The sequence below is a fragment of the Xyrauchen texanus genome, chromosome 19, assembly GCF_025860055.1.
Source record: "Xyrauchen texanus isolate HMW12.3.18 chromosome 19, RBS_HiC_50CHRs, whole genome shotgun sequence".
Taxonomy (NCBI): Eukaryota; Metazoa; Chordata; class Actinopteri; order Cypriniformes; family Catostomidae; genus Xyrauchen; species Xyrauchen texanus.
The window spans coordinates 44211719-44230376 of NC_068294.1; the positions used below are offsets into that span (position 1 = coordinate 44211719).

Consider the following 18658-nt stretch of genomic DNA (forward strand, 5'->3'; position numbering starts at 1 on the left):
TGAGTGTGAGTGTATGTGTGAGTGTGTGTGTATGTGTGAGTGTGAGTGTATGTATGAGTGTATGTGTAAGTGTGAGTGTGAGTGTGAGTGTATGTGTGAGTGTGAGTGTATGTGTGAGTGTGAGCGTATGTGTGAGTGTGATTGTGAGTGTATGTGTGAGTGTATGTGTGAGTGTTAGTGTATGTGTGAGTGTATGTGTGAGTGTGAGTGTGAGTGTATGTGTGCGTGTGAGTGTGTGTGTGTGTGAGTATGAGTGTGTGTGTGAGTGTGAGTGTATGTGTGAGTGTTAGTGTATGTGTGAGTGTATGTGTGAGTGTGATTGTGAGTGTATGTGTGAGTGTATGTGTGAGTGTGAGTGTGAGTGTATGTGTGCGTGTGAGTGTGTGTGTGTGTGAGTATGAGTGTGTGTGTGAGTGTGAGTGTATGTGTGAGTGTATGTGTGAGTGTGAGTGTATGTGTGAGTGTGAGTGTATGTGTATGTGTGCGTGTGAGTGTGTGTGTGTGTGAGTGTGAGTGTATGTGTGAGTTTGAGTGTATGTGTGAGTGTGATTGTGAGTGTATGTGTGAGTGTGATTGTGAGTGTATGTGTGAGTGTGAGTGTGTGTGTGTGTGAGTGTGAGTGTGTGTGTGAGTGTATGTGTGAGTGTGTGTGTGAGTGTTAGTGTATGTGTGTGTGTGAGTGTGTGTGTGATTGTGAGTGTATGTGTGAGTGTATGTGTGAGTGTGAGTGTGAGTGTATGTGTGCGTGTGAGTGTGTGTGTGTGTGTGTGAGTATGAGTGTGTGTGTGAGTGTGAGTGTATGTGTGAGTGTATGTGTGAGTGTGAGTGTATGTGTGAGTGTGAGTGTATGTGTGTGTGTGAGTGTGTGTGTGTGTGTGAGTGTGAGTGTATGTGTGAGTGTATGTGTGCGTGTGAGTGTGTGTGTGTGTGAGTGTGAGTGTATGTGTGAGTGTGAGTGTGAGTGTATGTGTGCGTGTGAGTGTGTGTGTGTGTGTGAGTATGAGTGTGTGTGTGAGTGTGAGTGTATGTGTGTGTGAGTATGAGTGTGTGTGTGAGTGTTAGTGTATGTGTGTGTGTGAGTGTGTGTGTGAGTATGAGTGTGTGTGTGAGTGTTAGTGTATGTGTGAGTGTGAGTGTATGTGTGAGTGTGAGTGTATGTGTGCGTGTGAGTGTGTGTGTGTGTGAGTGTGAGTGTATGTGTGAGTTTGAGTGTATGTGTGAGTGTGATTGTGGGTGTATGTGTGAGTGTGAGTGTGTGTGTGTGTGTGAGTGTGAGTGTATGTGTGAGTGTATGTGTGAGTGTGAGTGTATGTGTGAGTGTATGTGTGAGTGTGTGTGTGAGTGTGAGTGTATGTGTGAGTGTGTGTGTGAGTGTGAGTGTATGTGTGAGTGTGTGAGTGAGTGTGAGTGTATGTGTGAGTGTGAGTGTTATTGTGTGTGAGTGTGAGTGTGAGTGTTATTGTGTGTGAGTGTGAGTGTGAGTGTATGTGTGAGTGTATGTGTGAGTGTGAGTGTATGTGTGAGTGTGAGTGTATGTGTGAGTGTATGTGTGAGTGTGTGTGTTATTGTGTGTGAGTGTGAGTGTGAGTGTTATTGTGTGTGAGTGTGAGTGTGAGTGTGAGTGTGAGTGTGAGTGTATGTGTGAGTGTGTGTGTATGTGTGAGTGTGAGTGTATGTGTGAGTGTGAGTGTATGTGTGAGTGTGAGTGTATGTGTGAGTGTGAGTGTATGTGTGAGTGTGAGTGTATGTGTGAGTGTATGTGTGAGTGTATGTGTGAGTGTGAGTGTATGTGTGAGTGTGAGTGTATGTGTGAGTGTATGTGTGAGTGTATGTGTGAGTGTGAGTGTATGTGTGAGTGTGAGTGTATGTGTGAGTGTATGTGTGAGTGTATGTGTGAGTGTATGTGTGAGTGTATGTGTGAGTGTGAGTGTGAGTGTATGTGTGAGTGTGAGTGTGAGTGTATGTGTGAGTGTGAGTGTATGTGTGAGTGTATGTGTGAGTGTGTGTGTGAGTGTGAGTGTATGTGTGAGTGTTATTGTGTGTGAGTGTATGTGTGAGTGTGTGTGTATGTGTGAGTGTGTGTGTGAGTGTTATTGTGTGTGTGTGTATGTGTGAGTGTGTGTGTATGTGTGAGTGTGAGTGTATGTGTGAGAGTGTGTGAGAGTGCCTCAAAAACAACCTTTGGTCATCACACGCAAAGGTCTCGTGGTTTAGGAAACTTTTGCTGTACTTAGTGACAAACATGTGTTTAGGAAAGTGCGCCGGTAGTTTTTGTTGCTTTTTAGTGTTTTGGGAGAAAATCTTCATCCCCGTTGTACCTACTGCATGTTCAAGCATTCCCACATTTCCAAATGTTAGTAACCGCTACAAGTTATTATACAAACCTACAAATACTGCAAATAATATAACAGAAAAGAGAAGAAAGTTTCACCAGATACGAAACACTGAGAAAAAAACATAGAAATGTGACGGCGAGATAAATCAGAAATATATTACTTATGTATAAAACAAATCTAATTCTCAAAATAATAACGATAATTCAGTATTATATTATAACATATACAGTAAACATTTCTTTACTTGCTTACAAAGCCATCTTCAACTGGCTTTGAAAAAAGAAGTGAAGTAATTTTTGCAAACTAAAAAAATATGGAGGCGGCAAATATTTCTTTTTATCAAGCTACTCTGTATCATTTATGGAGGACAAAACCTGCAAAAATAATAAATATATAAATACAAATATGCATTCTGTATATAAATGAGTAAATAAATCAAATTACGTGTGCAAAAATAAATAAATAAATAATTACATGTGCGAGGAGATATACAAATAATTAAATATATACATAATAAATTAATAAATGCAGTTAATGCAAAATAAATGGATGTGGATGTATATATATATATTTAAAAAAAATCTTTTTATGCAGGTTTCATCGTATGCAAATGTATTTATTTCTTTATAATTTTTTTGCTGGTTTTATCATAAGGGTGTAAATCTATTGGTCTTTTTAAATTAAAGCTAAAATCTTTTTAAAATCGACCCGACTCTGTGAACATTGACATGTTATAATTAAATTCATTGATTCTTAATAATATATATATTTTTATTTTTGTATTTATTTGTTTGTTTTTTGGGCCCTGAGAAGATGTGTGTGTATGTTTTATTGTATTTTTGATCATTTATTTTAATGATGACCTGCCAAATTAGCCTTTGGCTAAATCCGGTACAATGCATAAAATGGAAACATATATGTTAAAAATTGTACATGATCCATTTTCAAATAAAATACAGATATGTTTATTTATTTATTATTTTATTTTATTGATTATTTTTTGTAGATTTCATCATATGCAGATATGTTTATTTATTATTTATTTATTATTTATTTATTATTTGTTGCAGGTTTCATCTTCCATAATCATTTTATATGGAATAAAAACATACATATCTAAAATACAGATCATTAAAACTGATTAAATCTCTTGTGTTCAATTACTGAAAAACATTGGAAATCATGCCTTTATTATTTTCAAATATATATTTTTATTTAACGCCTTTAAAATGTTGAATTCACTCAGCTACAATGTAAGTTTGGAGGAAATAATTCTTCCTCACTTTCCAAAAAATGTATAATTTAAACATAATTATCACAATATATATCGAATATCGTGAATAGGCTGAAAATATCTATAATTGAAAGATATATTTTAATAGCCAAGTCGCCCAGCCTTAATTAAAAGCATCTTGTAGTCATCAATCTCACAGCCCAATTGAAGTCAAATGAAATATCATATATGTTTGATGTGAAAGTGGACTCACATGTATGAGTTGGTATCAGCAGCAGCAGCAGTCCAAAGATGAACAGCATTTCTCTGACGTCCAGTTAAGTCTCTATAGATGAGCATCTCAGAGTAAATGTTAATGTGAATATTTCAGACTCTATCAAGCTCTCAACCTGGAGGACATGAACCTGTCATACTGCACATGTTATTCTGGTCACACATTTCTATGTTTCCGTGAGAGGAAGTACTTGAGGCGTGGTGAGCTTAAAAGTAGCCTAATTTAACTGTGGGCCTCAGTTCCAAGAAAATAAATGACAAGTTAGCGATTTAAACTTGAAATTACACGTGCACGTTTTCATTTAAGTTCACAATCATACTGCTATCACAGACTGTTCTTAATGTTGCTATTTTGGATATAAATTCATGATTAAAACATCGCTTCATGTGCTTGTTGGATAATCAGTCAAACTATTATTTCCTATTATATGGGATAATTCAATCATTTGTTTTGAACGTACAGTTTCCTACAAAATTTCATCAAAAAACAAGAAAAAAATCATTTCCATTGACTGTGTTTGAACTAGAGCTCTTTTTATTAATTTAATTTATTGTGAAGTTCACAGCAGCGAGAATACTTTTATATTAAACTATTATTTATATTGTCAAACCGGTTCTTGCCTCCATTAATCCCTTTACACTGGTGCCGAAACCCAGGAAGGAGGAGAGATGTGCCGTAGTAGAGTCCTCGGCAATACCATCCACCCCAACGGAGCAACCGTGGCAATCCGCCAGAGGACGGAGGAGCCCGGCAGTCTGAGAGCGGAGGTACGGCCGCTGACCACGAGGGGAGGAGGGGCTCCCAACCAACCAACCACTTGGAGTGGTTACCGCTACCAGGGACGGGGAGACCCAAACCATCCATCGAAAATTAGGCGGGGTGTTCTGTCCGCCAGGGGCCCGAGGTCTGCCTCGATCCGTCTTGTGAGGCGCGGCTGTTGTCCATTGGAGGTTGGAGGAGGGGCGTGATTTCCGCTCCATCTGCCGGCAGGTCATCCCTGTCTACCTGGATGAGGGAGGGGACAGGGAGAGAGATTTACGGGCAGCTGTCAGACACCTTTTTGGTTATTTATATCGTCAAGCCAGTTCTCGCCTCCTCCTTTCCATGAATCCCTTTACACCAATAAATAAACATGCATCAATTGTATTTGGCCGTGATTCTTCATTTTTGGCTGATTGTTTATTTTATTTTATTTGAGTGTGTTTTGTATCAGAGTACTGTAGAAAGGAGTGCATTTGATTTATTTTGAACATTGGTGTAGTTTGGGGGGTTTGCATGTCTACAAAACCTTTGAATTGCTCAGACCTTCAGACAGCGATGATGGAACTTTAGTGGTAAATGTGCAAACCATCTCTGTGTGTGTGTGTGTGTGTGTGTGTGTGTGTGTGTGTGTGTGTGTGTGTGTGTGTGTGTGTGTGTGTGTGTGTGTGTAGTGTGTGTGTGTGTCTGTGTGTGTGTGTGTGTGTGTGTGTGTGTGTGCGTGTGGGTGTGGGTGTGTTAACCTTTCTGTTACATGATTTCACATGCAGACGTGCTATAAGTGGTTTTCCATCTGTTGCATCTGTTTGAGAGCTGCAGCATACAGAAAAGAAGTGAAAATGTACATGAATATAATGGTCTCTCATATGTGAATAAACATGTGAAAATCACTCAATATTTCTCTAAATGTGCAGGTCTGGACAAAAAGTGTTAATGGGTGTTGCCAGTTGAAGCATCACATGATAACACTGACAAGACCATCTTAGCCAGCTTGCAATTCCCAGGTTGGTCTAGGTTGGTTAGTGCTGGTTTGGTGCTGGTCTAGCTTGTTTACCAGCATGGTCTCTCTGATGAAGCTGGTTAAGCTAGTTTAAAAGCCTGGTGGGGACACCAGCACACCAGCATTCTGTGCACCCAAAACACAACATAAGCTTGTGACCAGCAATGCAGCTCATATGAATGGAGATATAATACATATACACAACTGTATAATATACAGTTTATTGCACCCACATGGTTCTTAACCTGGCGTGCTGCTTTATTGATGACCAATGTCTGTTTATATGTTCTGTGATAGTTGTGCATGAGTCAATGCTTTGAAGCTGCCCAATTTCCACTGCAAAATCTTAAAAGCTAACTGAAGCGTGTCACTGCTCCCCATCTCCTCCTCCTCCATACACGATCCCGTAGAAGCTTTACACTGGTGCTGAAACACGGGAACAGAGGAGACACGTCGTCATGGATTCCTCACCACTGGGTGAGGTGATCAAGTCCCTAGCCGACATCCAGCAGACCCAACATCATACCCTCGCCGTGCTGCGCTGGAGCAGGAGCAGAGTTTTCATCTAATCTGGAGCCTGGTCAGACACTAGGGGGTTGCTGCTGCAGCCCCGGATCCCACCCTGGCTGTCTAACCTTTCACCCTCGTCAAAATGGGGCCTCCTGAAGCATACCTTGACCTCATCGAGAACACAGCCAATGTGGGGGAATGGCCGCCAGACCAGTGGGCGGCCCATCTGATGCCACCACGTCTCCTTGTTTACACGGACTTGAAGAGAATCATTCTGCAACGGGTTGGCCGGACTCCCGAACAGAGCTGACAGCACTTTGGAAGCTGGGCAAACACGGCCTTCACACAGCAGCTCCGGGATGCCTGCCGGAAATGGTTGCTGGCAGGGGAGCCCCACGGTGCCCAGGACATTGTTGACAAGGTGGTACAGGAGCAGTTTGTCACCTAGCTGCCCCATGGGATGGCCAAGTGTGTCCATTGCCACAGTCCAGCATTGCTAGAGGAAGTGATCCAGCTGGCCGAGGACTACATGGCAGCGTTTCCGGGAAGGAGTGAGTCTCCCTCTCTGTATTCTCTCTCTCTTTCTCTATCTCCTATCCCCAAACCCCGCTTCCACCCCTTCTCTTTCCATCCCATTCTTGCCCCCAGGAGGCTGGGCAGTCCAATACCCAGGCTTCCTCCCCGCTTAGAGAGGTCTTCTTTCCCCACCTCTCTCCCCTGCTAACTCTACCTCTCTCCGCTATCTCTCCCAAGTTGTCGATTCCATTCCCATGGGTGTAGAAGGGGGGGCCTGGGAAGGTCGGTTGGAGCTGCGGGGATCCAGGGCATTTCCAGGACCGTTTGTGATTGACAACAGCTCCAGCCTAACATCGTGCTCTCTTACCCGGATTTTTCAATGATCAAAGATAGAATAAAGGAAAATACAACCCAGTAATTCATCCTGAATAAGCGCTTTTCAAGGCAGCTCACCATAATTCAATGGCTGGTCATTTAGGACAGGAAAGAACACTTAACCGAATAAAGGCCCATTTATTTTATAGGCAGTGTGCCGTGAATGTCAGTTGGTGAATCCACTAGCCACCCCAAAAGCGTCATTGCACCCTCTGCTGTTAATCAAGGTATCCTTTGAAAGAATGTGTATAAACCTCATCGGCCATTAGAACGGACTGCACACGGACATCGCTTTGCATTAGTTCTGGTGGACTATGCAATGCAATATCTGGAAGCAGTGCGCCTGCGCAACATCTCAGCACATAGTGTTGTGGAGGCACTCTTCAGAATAATCTCCCAAATGGGGATTCCGAAAGAAATCCTCAATGATCAAGGCACTACATTTATGTCATGGACACTACGTGAACTGTATGAATTATTATGTATTAAATCGATTCGCACCAGGGTTTATCACCCACAAACCAATGGGTTGGTGGAACGATTTATTAAAACCCTGAAAAATGTGATCCGTACGTTCATACACGAGGATGCTAGGAATTATTTACTCAGTATTTACTCTGACATCACCAGCCCACTGACATATCTGACTCAAAAGGGGGGTCCCGATCTGGTCCAGCAGACGTCGTGCCAACAGGTGTTTCTAAAAGGGAAACATGCACTTTGTGGGGGGGTCGCTCTTATATGCTCCAAACTTCTCTCGCCCCTTTATTTTGCAAATGGATGCATCGGCCAGAGGGCTGGGGGTAGTGCTCTTGCAGGATGTGGAGGAGCGACCAGTGCTGTTCATTAGTTGTAAACTCTCGCTGAGGGAAACTAAGTACAGCACCATTGAAAAGGAGTGTTTGGCGATCAAGTGGGTAGTCCTCACCCTCCGTTTCTACCTGCTGGGGTGGGCCTTCACCCTCTGTTCAGATCACGCCCCTCTCCAGTGGCTCCACCACATGAAGGATGCCAATGCGCAGATCACCCTTTGGTACCTTGCACTTTAGCCGTTCAAATTTTAGCTGATCCATGGAGCGCAGATGGTTGTGGCTGACTTTCTGTCCAGATTTGGCGGGGGTGTTGGCATGTTGGTGGAAGTTGCCCCGGCTTGAGTTGGGCAGTGGGGGTATGGAGTGATTGGGGCGTGGTCGTGTGTCTGTCTGTGGGAGAGAGGGAGTGGTGTGGCATCAATTCTAATAGCTGTTTCTCATTACAGTGGTAGTGGAGATACTCTTTAAAACAGCCAAATGCCAGAGGAAGGGAGAGAGAACTACGTGAGAGAGCAGATGATGGCATGCCTTATTGTGTGTGTTTTGTGGGCGGCTGTGGATCAGGTGGTTGAGCGGGCCGGCCACTAATCGCAGGATTGGCAATTCGATTCTCAGCCCACATGACTCCACATGCCGAAGTGTCATTGGGCAAGACACTGAACCCCAAGTTGCTCCCAATGGCAAGCTAGTGCCTTGCATTTGTGTGTGTGTGTGTGTGTGTGTGTGTGTGTGTGTGTGTGTGTGTGTGTGTGTGTGTGTGTGTGTGTGTGTGTGTGTCTGTGTGAGTGTGTGTGTGTGTGTGTGTATGTGAGTGTGTATTTATCACTTTGTGGGGACCAAATGTCCCCATAAGGATAGTAAAACCCGAAATTTTTGACCTTGTGGGGACATTTTGTTGGTCCCCATGAGGAAAACAGCTTATAAATCATACTAAATTATGTTTTTTGAAAATGTAAAAATGCAGAAAGTTTTCTGTGAGGGTTAGGTTTAGGGGTAGGGTTAGGTTTAGGGGATAGAATATAAAGTTTGTACAGTATAAAAACCATTATGTCTATGGAAAGTCCCCATAAAACATGGAAACACTACGTGTGTGTGTGTGTGTGTGTGTGTGTGTGTGCGTGTGTGTGTGTGTGTGTGTGTGTGTGTGTGTGTGTGTGTGTGTGTGTGTGTGTGAGCGTGTATTTATCACTTTGTGGGGACCAAATGTCCCCATAAGGATAGTAAAACCCGAAATGTTTGACCTTGTGGGGACATTTTGTCGGTCCCCATGAGGAAAACAGCTTATAAATCACACTAAATTATGTTTTTTGAAAATGTAAAAATGCAGAAAGTTTTCTGTGAGGGTTAGGTTTAGGGGTAGGGTTAGGTTTAGGGGATAGAATATAAAGTTTGTACAGTATAAAAACCATTATGTCTATGGAAAGTCCCCATAAAACATGGAACACAACTGTGTGTGTGTGTGTGTGTGTGTGTGTGTGTGTGCGGATGAGTCACAGTCTAAAGTGCTTTGAAGGTTAAAAAAGTGCTATATAAATGTAGATTGTTTTACTGTAAATGTTTTGAGAAGTTTTGGTTAACTGAGAGTTTTGTGACATTGAACTGACTGAAATAAGAAAAGACTGAGAAGGCTGCACTCAAAGAGACTGAAAGAGAAAATGAAAGCTACCTGAAGCGTGTCACTGCTCCCGTCTCCTCCTCCTCCATACATGAACCCGAAGAACATTTACAAAGGCTTACAAAGTGGATTATTTGTAAGTGTTTGTTCAAGATAACGGAAGATTAAAATCCTAACTTGAGAGTTCAACTGGAGATGCAGATTAACAGTTTTATTGATGTTCTGCAAACATATGAAGCGGAGCAAAAAGTCACACAAATGTTTAAACAAAGACATATAAATAGAGGTATAAGAGAATCTACCACAGATCATGTGGTGATGAGTCCATTAGAAAATAACATCATGAGAACTTCTTGTGTTAAATATAAGATTAAAACCACAGAACATACAGAGAAACAACAGACCCTTCAAAACTGACACACAGAACAAGAGCAGATTAAACTGAGAAAACATCAAAACAGACTGGAGATAAAAACCAAGGCATCAGAGATGAACCAACATCTCTCTCTCATGTAAAACCGCTTCATATGTGTAGAATGAATTCACAGATACAATGAAATGAGAGACAATGAAATACACTGAGTTCATTCAGATCAGACAGATTCATGTATAAGACATGCAGTACAAGTGAGGCAAATAATAAATGTCCAGTCAGTTTCATAATAAGACTACTGATGGTCTTTAATTCATCATGACCAGCAACTGTTGACCTGACCACAGAAATAGTCAATAGATCAAATTGTGAAGCAATACACACGTGTGGCAGCTGTGGCTCAGGTGGTACAGCGGGTCGGCCACTAATCGCAGGGTTGGCTGTTGGTTCGATTCCAGGCCCACATGCCTCCATGTGCTGAAGTGTCCTTGGGCAAGACACTGAACCCCAAGTTGCTCCCAATGGCAGACTAGTGCCTTGCGTGTGTGTGTGTGTGTGTGTGTGTGTGTGTGTGTGTGTGTGTGTGTGTGTGTGTGTGTGTGTGTGTGTGTGTGCGTGTGAGCGTGTATTTATCACTTTGTGGGTACCAAATGTCCCCATAAGGATAGTAAAACCCGAAATTTTTGACCTTGTGGGGACATTTTGTCGGTCCCCATGAGGAAAACAGCTTATAAATCACACTAAATTATGTTTTTTGAAAATGTAAAAATGCAGAAAGTTTTCTGTGAGGGTTAGGTTTAGGGGTAGGGTTAGGTTTAGGGGATAGAATATAAAGTTTGTACAGTATAAAAACCATTATGTCTATGGAAAGTCCCCATAAAACATGGAAACACAACATGTGTGTATGTGTGTGTGTGTGTGTGTGTGTGTGTGTGTGTGTGTGTGTGTGTGTGTGTGAGTGTGTGTGTGTGTGTGTGTGTGTGTGTGTGTGTGTGTGTGTGTGTGTGTGTGTGTGTGTGTGTGTGTGTGTGAGTGTGTGTGTGTGTGTGTGTGTGTGTGTGTGTGTGTGTGTGTGAGTCACAGTGTAAAGCCCTTTGAATACCGCTAAGGTTAAAAAGGCTATATAAGTGCAGAACATTTTACGTAGAGAACAAACCGTACAGCAACATGCTACTGAACACTGAAGTGTAAGAGCAAACACCACTGAGGTCTATTAATCAGAAAAATCTAGTTCCTCGTCTTCTGCCATTGGCAGTCACTAACCACTAACTAACTAATAACACATTGAATTCGGCACGTTCACAGTAAATAAATCACCGGCAGCTGTGGTTGCCACAATAATTATGTAAAAAATACAGTAAAAATGTAAAGAACTTTACAGAACATCCTGTACATTTTACTTGTTTTTACAGTACGTTACAGTGCAGTACTCCCGTTTATATTATTAAATGATAAAGTTACTATATTAACCTTCTGAAACTGTAAAAATCTGCTTTTCATTGATCGTTAATAACCGTAGAAATGACAGAAGGGCAGATGATGACATGAAGTTCAACAGCGGAGAAATTACCAATAAACATGTCGAGTGCTCAGTGTCACTCACACAAACACTAAACACCATCAGCGTAACACAATTAAAATATTACAATAAACATGAACTAATCTACATATAACACAGAATACCCCAATGTACATAACTGATATTAATGATAAGAAGAAACACAACTATTCCCAGAAAATATAATTCATGTAATGGGTCACTCGGGAATTCTGGGAACGCCCGTTTTTTTACCGTAATTTTAACAATAGTTTACCATTAAAAGAACATGTACTCTCTTGTTTAGCATAATATACATTTTTACCATTAATTATGCAGGAAAACCATAGTTTTTACATCTAAAATTTGTACAGAATTTTACCGTAAAACTATAGTATTGTCATACTAATTTAACATTACATACTAACGTTAAAATGTTAATATTAAAATTTTACGGTAACTACTCACTAACCAATTAACATCTTTTTACTGTAGCATTTTTACAGTCCATTACCGTTAAAATGATGGACATGTTTTACAGCGTTGATTTTACTGAATCAAGTCCATTTCTGCTTAAATCTCTTTTACAAATTTAACTTATTTTACAAATTTGGTTATTTATGCTTTAATGTTACGCTTTGGCTTACGTGACTTTCAGACCAAATCTTGCAAAAGTTGTTGCATTGACTTCACACGCTGATTCATTTGCAGACGAAGGTGTCAAACAGAAGGTGAGGCTGTATCTCTGTAGTTCTTTGACATAAAAAATGAAGCACACAGTTTGGAGACAGCAAAAATCATAAAAATAGCTGGAAATCCTTGTAACTTTGGCATAAATGGGTCTAAACTCAGTTCTATACAAACGAAAATCAGAAACTTTGGGCAAGTAGAAATTAAAACTTTTATTCTACATTTAAGAATATTAAAAGATTGGGGGTCTGGGTATCTCAGCGAGTGACGCTGACTATCACACCTGGAGTCGCGAGTTTGAATCCAGGGCGTGCTGAGTGACTCCAGTCAGGTATCCATAGCAACCAAATTGGCCCGGTTGCTAGGGAGGGTAGAGTCACATGGGGAAAAACTCCTCATGGTGGAGATTAGTGGTTCTCGCTCTCAATGGGGCATGTGGTGAGTGACTCCAGTCAGGTCTCCTTAGCAACCAAAATGGCCCGGTTGCTAGGGAGGGTAGAGTCACATGGGGTAACCTCCTCGTGGTGGTGATTAGTGGTTCTCTCAATGGGGCGTGTGGTGAGTTGTGTGTGGATCGTGGAGAGTAGCATGAGCCTCCACATGCTGTGAGTCTCCGCGGTGTCATGCACAACGAGTCACGTGATCAGATGCACGGATTGAAGTGTCAGAAGCGGAGGCAACTAAGACTAGTCCTCCGCCACCCAGATTGAGGTGAGTAACCGCTTCACCATGAGGACCTACTAAGTAGTGGGAATTGGGCATTTCAAATTGGGAGAAAAAGGGGATAAAATAAAAAATATGAAAAGATCAATCAACAGTCTCAGTGTTTCAGTTCATAAAGATAATATTTATGTTTTACCCCAATTTGGAGGTCTCCGGCCTTAGAGGGCCTTGTGGTTGAGAACTGATAGTGATTATTTTAATGGCGCATTCCACAAGTTTTTTGGGTTGAAAATGTAAGATTCATTTTTAGTCAATCACCGGCAGCATCATAATATATATTAATACAACTAGGGCTCATATAATACAATAGGCTCATACTTGCTTATAACAAGCGGACGTGGCAACACTGTTTGGGTCTGAATGCCCAATGGGTGACACGGACTACTTGTGGCTACACTAGTGTAGAAATGTCTTTGACATGAAATAATTTCTCAAATCTGTGTTGAAATCTGCTGCTACTCTCATGAATCTTCTGTTCTGTGTTGATGTCGTTGTCTAAATTTTGTCATTCTCAGTTTTGATCTAGAGAGCGATTTCCTCTTCCTGTTTCATTCCTAAAAACACATAATTTGCATGTCATTTGCATATTGTCATGTGAAATGCATGATGATGATGATAAACGTCTAGGTTACTGTTGTAACCTCCGTTCCCTGATGGAGGGAACGAGACATTGCGTCAAAGGAGCAACACTAGGGGTCTCTCTTGAGTGCCTTTTGCATCTCTGATCTATGAGAAAAGGCCAATGAGAAATTGGCAAACAGAATTTGCATGTCCCGCCCCCAGACATATGGGTATAAAGGGAGGGAAATGCGTCCGTTTCATTCAGGATTTTTCTGAGGTTTGAAAATGAGGTTTGGCCGCAACAGTGGCTCGGTTCAGCGACGTGGCCGGGAGGACACAACGTCTCGTTCGACGTTGTAACGGAGGTTACATCCATAACCGGCTGTGAGCGGCACACAGACCCGAGGAACCAATCATCCAACCGCGAAGGCTGTGGGGATGACGAAGGGTTCCAGTCCAGCCCCACGCTGATGGCGGCCCGGGCAAGCATGTCAGACATCTGGGCGTCAGCCTCAGACTGGGCATACTGGCCCGAAGGCGGCAGCCCAGTCGAGTCATCCGCATAAGACACTGGACCACTCTCCGATGCAGCGTTGAGCTCATCCGGCTCGGGGGGCTCAAGAGGATAGGCAGGCTGGCCGGAGGAAAGTCAACGAGCGTGTCGGGGGGCGGGTGGTTCGCAGGGATGTACCCTGCGAAACCGAGCCCGCTGCCATCCCCAAATCGCCTCCATCGCCATCCAGATCGTCCTCAATCCCGTGGGAAGAAGGAGCGACGCGCGGGCGGCTGGAGTGGCGTTCCTCCTGAGGAAGGAAAGCCGTGACTGCAATGTTGCCAAGTTCATGTTCTCGCAGTGAGAACATGAGCCATCCACAAATGCTGCCTCGGTGTATTCGCTGCCCAGACACCCATCAGGAGCGGAGAGCACTCTACCGCATCCAGGAACTACACAGGGGCAGAAGGGCATCTTTATAAAGACGCGTCCTGAAAAGGACGTTCAACACCAGCTGTGTATATTGCTCTTTTAGAGAAATAAACTATTTTACTGCGCAAAGGTGCAGAGAAGGAGAAAGCTGCTGATATGCACCGTAGATCCAACAGCAATCGCTCAGAGATGGGAGGAAACAGACCGTGACTCGCAGCTCACTGCATACACAACCAGTAGGCTCCGAAGAAAATTTCTGAATGAAACAGACGCATGTTCCCTCCCTTTATATCCGTATGTCCGGGAGCGGGACATGCAAATTCTGTCTGCCACTTTCTCATTGGCATTTTCTCATAGATCAGAGATGCGAAAGGTTCTCAAGAGACCCCTAGTTTCACTTCTTCGACACAACGTCGAAGTGAACGTCAGACGGTGAATGTGTCTCACCTGATGTGTGTGTTCTGCAGTATGTGATGTAGATGTGAAAACCTCCTAACAGAGTCAACAGAAGCATCATCTCCAAACTCCACACCACCACAAACACCACAAACACTGAACGCTCAACTACACAAACACAAGAAAGATCATGTGTCGGTCTGCTAATGCATTCTGCAGAATTTCACAGATTTCAGAAAGACAATAAATACAGAAAAAAACAGACAATGATTATCTGTTAATATCAAACTCTGGATCAATTCAAGTTTTTAATCATTTTAAAATGATGGACTTTAAAAGAAAACTGATACAGACCTACATGGCTGATATCTCTAGATTAGCTGTAAATAATCTCACCTGCACATCGGTTTACACTAGTGGTGTTCTGTCCATGACTGACGCTGTTCTTCGCAGTACAGGTGATGCTTCCAGAAGTTTCCTCATCCAGATGAATGGTGTTATTTCCATCCTCCAGTTCTTGTCCATTCAGAGTCCAGCTGAAGATGAGCTGATCCCCCTCAGAGGAGCAGGACACTCGCTTCTCCCCACTGGATGAGCAATGATTGACACTTCCACTGAGCCAATAGGAGCTGGAGGGAGGGACACAGTACAGTCACATGACTGTGGAGAACATGTGATTGTAAATAGTCAGACAAGAGAGATACTTTACCTTCAACAATCACTTGAAGATTGTTTGTGTGTGTTTGTGTGCCATCAGACTTATAAATCTCCAATATGTATGTCCCTGAATCTGATCTGATCACACTGTTTAAAATCAGAGTCCCATTATTAAAGATGAACTCAGATCTGTTTCTAATGGATTCATGTTCCTCATATTCCTTTATCTTGTTATTCTTTACTCTAAAAACTCTCATTTTATTATTGCTGTTGAGTTCCTTGTGTAACTCCAGCTGTTGATCTCGAGCGTCCGTCACCATCTGCAGATAGAGTTTGTGTCCCAGAGATGTGTAACAGGGATCTGTCTGATTAAACCTGCAGAACATCTCCACACCTGAACAACACAAACACACAATCATATATAAAATGTAGTTTTAAACACATGGCATCCTAACATGAGTTTGATCTGAAAGTGTCTCACATGTATCAGTCAGTATCAGCAGCAGAAGAGTGTGAATGCTGCTTCAGATTGTGAAATGAGTCTTTGGATCTTCAGGACTGAATCCTGGTTTCCATTTACAGATATGATACTCACTCTGACAGAAGCACTGCTCACTCTATTAAGTTAGAATAATTTGTAAGTTTCACTAAACAAACAGGAAGTTATTGTGGGTTGACGACCAGTGTGACTTCTAAAGGAAGATGATTGTGGTTTAATGAAAAAGTGGATGTTACTTGTTAACCCTCAGCCCCCTTTTTAGAACACAAACATTTAAAAAACATACAAAAATGAAATCCCGATTGATCATAGGCCACAGATAGCAGATAGTGAGTTGGAACATTGACCTGAATAAGTGAATTGAAGTAAGTGTGTGCGGTTCCATTGACTGTCCCGAAACCCAGAGTCAAAGCCTTGAATTTGATGCGGGCACCTACAGGTAGCCAGTGAAGTGAAATCAAGAGTGGCGTGACATGAGCCCTTTTTGGCTGATTGAAGACTAGATGCACTTCTGCATTCTGGCCCATCTGAAGTGGTTTAACCGTAGTCCAGTCTTGAAATGACCAGAATTTGGACCAGGAGCTGTGCAGCATATTCAGACAGAAAAGTTCTGAAGACTGGCGGTTGATGAGATGTGGGTGATACAATTAAGATGGTAATCTACCACCACTCCCAGGTTCAGGGCTGTTCTGGTTGGTGTTAGTGTAGTTGAACCAAGATGAATAGAGAGGTTGTGGTCAACAGGGGGGTTGGGTGGGATCATAAGGAGTTCTATCTAGGCAAGGTTGAACTGAAGGTGGTGTTCCTTCATCCTGGCCGTAATGTCAGAGAGGCAGGCAGATATACGAGCTGAGACACTAGGGTCATCAGGCTGGAACAATAGCTAGAGCTGCGTGTCATCGGCATAACAGTGGTAGAAAAAGCCGTGTGCCTCAATGATCGGTCCGAGTGATGTTATGTATATCGAGAAGAAGAGGGGTCCAAGCACTGATACTTGAGGAACACCAGTGGTCAGCTGGTGTGACTTAGATACCTCTCCTCTCCAGCAAACCTTGAAAGATCTGCCAATGAGTCATGACTCAACCCATCCAAGCGCAGTTCCTTTGATGCCCAGGTCAGAGAGGATGGACAAGAGAATCCTGTGGTTCACTGTGTCGAAAGCAGCCGACAAGTCAAAGAGGATGAGGGCGGATGATTTGGAGTTAGCTATCGCCAGTCACAGGGCTTCAGCTACTGACAAGAGGACAGTCTCTGTTGAGTGTAATTTTTTGAAGCCAGACGGACATCTGTCGAGTAGGTTGTTCTGTGAGAGAAAAGTAGACAACTGGTTGAATACGACCCTCTCCATAGTTTTATACAGTAAGAGTAGGAGAGAGACTGGTCTGTAGTTGTCGACTACTGTCAGGTTGGCATTACTCGAGCCTGCTATAATGTATTGGGAAAGTTTCCAGTTGAGAGATGTGTTGATAATGTGTGTGAGTGCGGGTAAGATCGATGGAGAGGCAGCATAAGATGTGAGGGGATAGGGTCAAGTTGACAGGTGTAAGACATTAGAAATAAGCAGCGGTGTAAAGTACTTAAGTAATTATACTTCATTAATATACTTAAGTATTATTTTTGGAGATTTTTACTCAAGTGCAATTTAAACAGAATACTATTTTCAAATAAATATTTTTATTTAGACTTGAAAAGTACTCTCTACATTTTTGCAGATAATTTTCTTCCGTCTTACCTTAATACTAACAAACCAATCAAACTGCACTGATGCTCAGTTTAAGTTAAATGTTATTTAGTCTGCCAATTAGTTCCATTTAAACATAAAATATAATTGGCCACAACATGGACATTGAAAAGCAACATCACATCTCATCAGTTACCACAACGTACAGCAAATTGGCCTATGCCTGAGACAATTATAACAATCACTGGCAGAAGAAGATGGATGAACATGACTCAGCTGCAAGCATCGTCCAAGCTCAGTCACCAGAACAAGAGCACTCGTGGCCCTACATTTGTAATTATTTATTTATTTATTTATTTATTTATTTTTGTCGAGTCGATATAAATAAGGCATGGATTGATCTTTTACTCTACGTGGAACCCTCCATTACAATGAGAGGAAATCACTCGCATTTGTAACCAAATTTTGCGCTATATGAGTAAAAATGTATATATTGGGACACTGGCTGGTACATTTTTATATTTCACTCACCAGTGAATTAATTGTGTAGTATAGTGGTGGAGTATTCAGCAGTGAGATCCTTTCACTGCATGCGTTAAGCCTTCTAATCAGGCTTAACGCATTTACATTTATGCATTTGGCAGACAATTTTATCCAAAGCGATTTAGAGTGCCCTTACTACAGGGACAATCCCCCCGGAGCAACCTGGAGTTAAGTGTCTTTCTCAAGGACACAATGGTGTGTGCTTAAGCCCATTATGCCACCACCACTCCTTGCTACAGATAAGATACACAGATAAGATAAAGCCAGTCTCTCTTGTTAACTTTCACTCAATTCACTCAGAAGTCCTCGAAAGTGTCACCAAAGAGCCCCCCTTGGGTCGCATCGAGAAAGTGAACCTTCTCGGTGTCACGCATCTCTGCAAGGTTGAGCCACACTTGGCCTGGTGGACCTGCAGGATAGCTATGGCTTGCTGGGCATAGGTGGTCTTACCCATGGCATTGCAAGCCTTCGCCACCAATTATGAAGAAAACTTACATGCTTTGGAAGGGAGCCTTGGTCGGTTCCTCCAGGTGGCCGTGCCCAGCGTGCTCTAATTTGTGATGCTCGACATAGTTAGGGTGGACAAGCCTGCAAAGTGTGTACTGGCAGAGAAATGTGCCTTCCATGACTTCGTGAGCTCCT

At 42.4% G+C, this 18658-nt stretch overlaps 1 protein-coding gene across 2 annotated transcripts in view; it reads right to left on the reverse strand.

Moving 5' to 3' along the window:
* Nucleotides 1-3965, reverse strand: part of LOC127659612 (hepatocyte cell adhesion molecule-like) — a 93893-nt gene extending 89928 nt beyond the window's left edge. The window contains exon 1 of one of the 2 annotated variants that reach the window (XM_052149510.1): nt 3824-3880. In XM_052149510.1, coding sequence (XP_052005470.1) covers nt 3824-3872 — 49 coding nt within the window. In that variant the 5' untranslated portion in view covers nt 3873-3880. Of the gene's footprint in view, nt 1-3823 lie in introns of both variants that reach the window. The other variant, XM_052149513.1, reaches the window with a different exon arrangement.
* Nucleotides 3966-18658: the final 14693 nt, after the last annotated feature.